Below are 7,500 nucleotides of genomic sequence, written 5' to 3' on the forward strand. Positions count from 1 at the left end.
TATCCGTTCTGTTACTTTCCGATTTTATGTGATGTTTAGGGGAATAGAGATTGAGGGGTCGCTTTTACATTTTTGGTGAAGAATATTTACTAAAACGAAATATATTTATTTCTCTTCGTGTGTCGTGTTCATATTTCATCTTCGTTTATATTATGTTCGTTCATAGTCTAACATCATATGTATTGAATTTGTCCCTTTTTTAGAGGTGAGGGGGGTGGGGGGAGAACTTGATTATCTCGCCTATTTACAATCGTTACTTACCTATAAGCTTTGCGAAGCTCAACAAAATCACGATGAACACCACCTAATCATCACAACCGGTGATTATGACAACATCGCAACACCACAACCCTGACAGAGCGGGCAGATGACGCTCCCCAAAAAACATACACAACAACAAGGGCTTTGAACACGATGCCAATAACTCTAATGGGGACAACAGTGCCTGATGAAAACAACAGTAACAAAATAGACAAAGTCAGCGAGGGAATAATTGTTATCACGGTGAAAAAAAAAAAAAAAAAATACTCGAACTAAATTTTCGAAAATACCATCCAGGGTGAGAGAGTGTTCACAGCGCGTTATTTTGTCCAGTTAATGAAATCCACACGGCATGTATTTGCTAGTTTTACTGTTGTCAAAAAAGTTCTTCTACGATAATTGTTCTGGTGTTTGTAAAACTCTGGAAATTGTATTTAAAATAGAATTTAGAATAGAAAAAAGGTTAACTCAATTTATTTTTTTATCATCACTCTCTCTCTCTCTCTCTCTCTCTCTCTCTCTCTCTCTCTCTCTCTCTCTCTCTCCTCTCTCTCTCTCTCTCTCTCTCTCTCTCTCTCTCTCTCTCTCTCTCTTCTCTCTCTCTTCTCTCTCTCCTCTCTCTCTTCTCTCTCTCTCTCTCTCCTCTCTCTCTCTCTCTCTCTCTCTCTCTCTCTCTCTCTCTCTCTCCCTCTCTCTCTCTCTCTTCTCTCTCTCTCTCTCTCTCTCTCTCTCCCTCTCTCCCCTTTCCCCTCTCTCTCTCTCTTCTCTCTCTCTCTCCCTCTTTCGCTCTCATTCTCTCTTCTATCCTCTCTCTATTTCTCTCTCTTCTCTCCCTTCTTAAATCTCTCTCTCTCTCTCTCTCTCTCTCCCTTCTTAATTTTCCCTCTCTCTCTCTCTCTCTCCTCTCTCTCTCTCTCTCTCTCTCTCTCTCTCTCTCTCTCTCTCTCTCTCTCTCTTCCTCTCTCTCTTTCTCCATCCCCCCCCTCTCTCTCTCTCTCGTTATCTCTATCACTTTTGATATTTTGATGTTTGCGTCGGTATATAAATTGAGGGATAGCCCTGTATGTTTACGACGCTTTTATGTGCATGGAAAAAAAAAAAAAAAAAAAAAAAAAAAAAAAAAGCGTAAAGAAAAATATGTATATATACTGGTAGGAAGTTCAATCTGACTCCATCATAGCGTGCGTATCATATGATTTCGTGCAACGCTGTTCTCATCATGAATTAATAATCACATATGAAGTTTGTTATTTTTAGGTCTTTTTGATGTCGATTTTTGCGGTCAGCTTGGCTTCTTTTTGTTCCTAGACGTAATCAGAGTAGGATGTTTGGGTTCGTGATGTGTGGTTTCGGATAAATGGATAATCGTGATTCATTTATTATGTTGGATGTTTATTACGCTTATGTCTTTCGCCTTTTTTTTTTTTTTTTTTTTTTTTTTTTTTTTTTTTTTTTTTTTTTTTTTTTTTTTTTTTTTTGCATTTTTGGTATGGTAAGTTATTTTGATGTTAGTTTGTTATTATGCGATTATAATATTGAACTCGTTGATGTTTTCGGTGATTTTTTTTTTTTTTTTTTTGTGTCGTGGTTGTGATCGGATTTGTATGTCATGTTAATAAATTGCGGACTGGTTTTGTTTTCTTGACCCATGGTTGATTATCTTGTTCAGAAGCTGACGCGCATATACATAGATATAAATATTACTCACTTATAACACACAGACACGCATAAACTCGCATACATACACATATACATATACTTACATGTGTGTGTGTGTTTATGTATGTATATGCAGATGTGTGTGTATATATATATATATATATTTATATATATATATATATATATAGATATAGATAGATAGATAGATAGATAGATAGATATGTATATATAAATATATACATATATATGTATATATAAATATATAAATATATATATATATGTAAATTATATATAAATATATACATATATATGTATATATAAATATATAAATATATATATATAAATATATATATATATATATATATATATATAAATACATATACACGTGTCTGTGCATTACTTCTTGTTACCATATTTGTATACATTCGATATATTTAAGACCGGCCATAGCTGTGCTTTATTAATTTAATACTATTTTTTGATTTATTCACTTATTATCGTTATGAAATTAATGAAAAGTTGATTTCGAAAAGAGCATAAACTGCCCTACTGGCAGAAGTTATCCATGTTTGTCCGAATATCTTAATATCATTTATTTGATATGTGTTATCGGTTATGTGGTGACAGGGTGGTGTTGCAGATATAATTCTTACATCTTACCAAGAGGACCAAGTTGGGATCTTTCTGAAGAAAAACATACATGTTTGTGACAACACCGGAATTTATTTTGCTTAACATAGAATGTATATACATGCATACATATATATATATATATATATATATATATATATATATATATATATATATATATATACATATATATATATACATGTTTGTATATACATATGCATTTATATGTATATATATATATATATATATATATATATATATATATATATATTGTATATATATATATATATATATATATATATATATATATAGCAATATATATATATCTATATATATATATATATATATATTATATATATAATATATATATATACATATGCATTTATATGTATATATATATATATATATATATATATATATATATATTGTATATATATATATATATATATATATATTCATATAAGTATATATATGATAATCACATAAGGTACAAGACTTTATCACAACATTCACACATCATTTTTGTTTTCAGCAGTAGACAACAAATTGTGAAAAAATAAACTAAACTACTTGTGTTTCTGTCTGTCTGTCTGTTACTGTCTGTCTTTCACCAAATGAGACACTTACTCATATTTCTAATTACAGTTTCGCGCCCGACCAACAATGGCGACAATTGCCAGACGGAAGGTAGGAAAAAATAAAAATCACTGGTCATTAAACCACTAATAATTAACCTCCGACCAATACGTGTTAATTAGCAATTAATGATTGATATAACCTGATACTAACTTGGTTTTAACTTGATACTAACTGCCTACCAGACCCCGCTATTATAATAAAAAAATTCTTTTGCATAAATCTGTTAACAAATTGCTACCAATCTCTATATGTTAGTAGACTAACTAGCATTGCACTTTAGATATCCCTCCCCCTCTTTATAATCATTACGTACTATATATTTATTCATTTTTTTGTATACTATTTGCACCCACTACCTGTAGTTATATATGTTGTTACTTGTAGTATACCGGCCTTGTTTGTGTTCGTACTAAATTGTGTCTTTAATAAATGGTCGAAGTCCATATTTATTTTGTTGTAATAAGAAATAGAAATTTAATTAAAATATGATAATGTTATATCGATATCATATCCTATCATCGTTGTGTTTCGGTCTCATTCCTAGGTGTTTAACAGAAGAAAAAAAACAAAGTATCGGTCACTACATCTTTATAACCGAACAACAGTTAGGGCGATAGTTGTTTGCTGCACTTCTTACAAATCCTCCAAAACACACATATATTTTTGTTTATTACCTTTACATACTTCACCCCCCCCCCAAAAAAAAAAAAAAAAAAAAAAAAAAAAAAAAAAAAAAACTACACACAAACAAACCGTAAAGTCTCCTAAAGACAGACTAAAAGATACAAATCTAAGATAGAAAGATAGACATCTCAAGACGTAGGATCTTAGGGGATGGTTCTGGACCCTGGAGGAGTTTCCTATTCTACTTCGTCTTGTCGAGTCTTGGAGCTATTGTTCGAGTATGACTTGGCAGCTTCGTTAGATTTATATTTATGCGTTGATAGAATATTTGGGTTTCCAGTATTCTATGCATGTGTTTATAAGGTGTATATTGTGTTTATCTGTTTGGTTAATATTCTTCAGTTTATACTGATATATGGTTGTGTTTAACTGACGGTCTAAGTTGATAAGTGAGAATTAATCGTTGAACGTGAATTACGAAACGACTGTTATTATTATTATTATCATTATTTTATTATTTCCGTCTTGTCAAATGGAACTATTTCGGAATAAAATAATTATTTATACTTGTCGTTTTATATGTGTGTTTATGTTCGGTGTATGAACGCACGCGCCATTTGTTACACCGTTTTGCATACCTGACAAAAACACTACCATCGTCTTCAGTATGGCTTCTATAGATAGCTATGAAAATAGGAATGAACATAAGAACAAAAACATATCATATTATGGATACTGTACTTGGTAGATCCGCCAACTTTCCGTACAAAATATGAATATTGGGTTTATAGCGCACATGGCTCATTTTTCACAGAATTAGTACATTACATCTAAATTAAAATGTAGTATAAGTAAATAGCTGGCCGATGCTTGTGACTGGGCTGGTGGGACAACGGCGCAGAATGTTGAGAGGCGAGACCGCGCTCCGTCGGCCATTTCTCTCCCGCTCTCGCTTCTCTTTCTCTTCCCAGTCGCCGCCGCCGCTCTCGATCTTTATCCTACTTGCGTGATATTACCTTCCACCTTTTCCCTCCCTTTCATCGCTTTCCACCCTGAGTGAAAACGACCGAGAACCGCGGACACTGTCCCAACGCACACCACCGACCCAGCGCCCCCCGCCATTGCCCGCTGGATCGAGCGCTCAGTCGCCCACCAACCGACGCTCGTTATATAGCATCCCAAAACGACTCGCTCGACCACCGGAGTGGCTATGGCAGCGATAAACGGCTCTTAACCTCCGCCATCATATTCGCCGTCGCTCGCCAGCCACCGAGGCTATATCGCCACTTCGAGCATCATCATTGTCAGCGGTGTCGGTCGAGGTTTTCGCAACTTCGTCCGGCACTCTCGCGGCATCCTAATGTTGCAGCGTCCGTCCGCGTCCCTCTCTCGGGGGGGAAGCGGCGCGATTCTCACAGGCAGAGTCGGGGAGCAACGGGGATGAAAGTTCTTTCGGGTTTAATGTGATGCATCTCGTCGACTCCTACGTCTCTCTGGCTCGATTGAAGTTCGGAATCATGTGTTATGTATGTAGGTTTATGGTTTACGTCATGATTCGAGGATTGACGTAAAACAAGCTGCTTAGAATGGAATGCAAAGGACGGAGTTGAAAATCTATCTACATTAATTGAACACAGTTTCCATACATAATATAATATATAAAAGATGCAACAGAAATGACAACAGTTCCGTTAATACCAGTCCTTTTACCGTAGATCTAATCATCAGCTTTACAAAAAAAAGAAAAAGAAAAATAAGGAAAACGAGAGAGAGCCCGTTCAGCGACATCACCTTTAACAGCGTGATCACAGGTTGCAGCCAGGTTGCTATGTTGATTAGCCACGTCGCATCGAGGACCATTTCTATCGGGGTCTAAAGCTTCTCTCATTTCCGCAAAGTCGTCGCCATAATCCCTCATGGAGGAAAATAACGACAGAAACAAAATGAAAATGGAAGACTCTTGCTGCCGTTCCTTTTGTCCGAAGTCTATGTTTTTTTTTTTTTTTTTTTTTTTTTTTTTTTTTTGGGGGGGTGGAGGGGGCTACGTCTTTTTGGAGGTTATTGTAACAATTTTTCGTCCGGGATGAGGGCGGGCGTGGCGGTACTGGGCGAGAGGGAGAGGGTACTGGGAGGTGAGGGGGAAGGGGCTGTTCGAATTTTCCAAGAACAGTAAGAAATGAGGAAGATGAGATGATGGGCGGTAGGTGGAAAGGAGGGGGGAGGGGGGAGGATCGTGTGATAATACCCAGGTCTTTTTTATGTAAGTATCGGAGAATCTGGAGAAAATTAAATGTGTGTATATATATATATATATATATATATATATATATATATATATATATGTGTGTGTGTGTGTGTGTGTGTGTGTGTGTGTGTGTGTGTGTGTGTGTGTGTGTGCATATGTATATATATATAGATATATATATATATAATTATTTATTCATATTGCTTAGATGATGTTTTTCTTGTGTTTTTTAATTTTTTATGTAGAATCGATGAAGCATTAGTGATTATGATTCCTTTCTATAAATCTATCAATCTGTTTATTTAATCTTGTTCTTTTTCTCACCTCTTTAGCCGTTTTATTATACATTCACATGAACTCTCTCTCTCTCTCTCACACACACACACACACACACACACACACACACACACACACACACACACACACACACACACACACACACACACACACACACACACACACACACACACACCGTAGGACCGCACTTCCACCACCACCCCCTATCCCACCCCACCCCCACCCCCCTCAAAGAAAAAAAGGGACGGTGTTGCCAGAGTTACGGTTCACAATTAGTGGTCTATTCATAGAAGGAGGTTAATTGTTTCGCTTTTCTTCCTGCCTTTCTTCGCGCAGTCTTCCCGGCCCCTTTGAGGTGTGTGTGTGGGAGGGTAGGGGAAGAGGAGAGAGGGAGAAGGGTGAGGGGGGTAAAAGGGGAGATGGGGGAAAGGGGGAAGAGGAGAGGGGTTGTGAGAGGTGTGGAAGAAGAGAAGGGGGAGGGGAGGAAGAAGAGAGGTGGAGGGGAGAGGGGAGGAAGAAGAGAGGTGGAGGGGGGAAAGGAGGGAGAGTATATAATACCCCCTCCCCCTCCCCCTCCCTCCTTGACTATTAATCTTGTTATGAAAATGTGAAAATCGATCGGTGCAAGAATGCTTCAAGGAAAGGCTTCAGCTTCGTGACTCTTTCTGCTTCGAACCACTGAGGATCGTATATCATATCCTATTTTTCTCTCTCTTTTTTGTTTTTCTTTTTCATTCTCCGGGTGTGTGTGTGTGTGTGTGTGTGTGTGTGTGTGTGTGTGTGTGTGTGTGTGTGTGTGTGTGTGTGTGTGTGTGTGTGTGTGTGTGTGTGTCTTTTTTTCTCACTTCATTCATGTACCAAGACGAGGGATCAATTTCCGGGAAATTTCTAATAGAACGACGAAAAAAAAAAATGTCGATCGAGGGTCATTTTTGCGGTCATTGTTTCGGACGATATTAGAACATTGATTTTTTTTTCTTCTTCTTCTTCCTGTAGGCTCTTAGACCTATGCACAATAGAAGGTGGATGGTAGGCTGGACATTTTTTTAACCCTTCCGGTGAGGGTCAGAAAAAAAAAACATTCGATCCATGCGGTAAATTATTTTTATAGCCCTTGATACTAGGAGAACTCCGATATCTTTTTA

The 7,500-nt window shown here is 36.7% G+C and overlaps 1 protein-coding gene across 5 annotated transcripts in view; it reads left to right on the forward strand.

The window, feature by feature from the left end:
* The window catches only part of trh (PAS domain-containing protein trachealess), a 633,985-nt gene that overhangs the window by 529,647 nt on the left and 96,838 nt on the right, over positions 1-7,500 (forward strand). For all 5 annotated transcript variants that reach the window (XM_086555191.1, XM_086555187.1, XM_086555189.1 and 2 more), the window contains one exon: positions 3,196-3,237. In XM_086555191.1, the coding sequence (XP_086411317.1) occupies positions 3,196-3,237 (42 nt within the window). The remainder of the gene's footprint in view (positions 1-3,195; positions 3,238-7,500) is intronic.

Source organism: Penaeus japonicus, unplaced genomic scaffold (genome assembly GCF_977035675.1).
Source record: "Penaeus japonicus unplaced genomic scaffold, GWHDUDI00000001_assembly GWHDUDI00000030, whole genome shotgun sequence".
NCBI classification, from domain to species: Eukaryota; Metazoa; Arthropoda; class Malacostraca; order Decapoda; family Penaeidae; genus Penaeus; species Penaeus japonicus.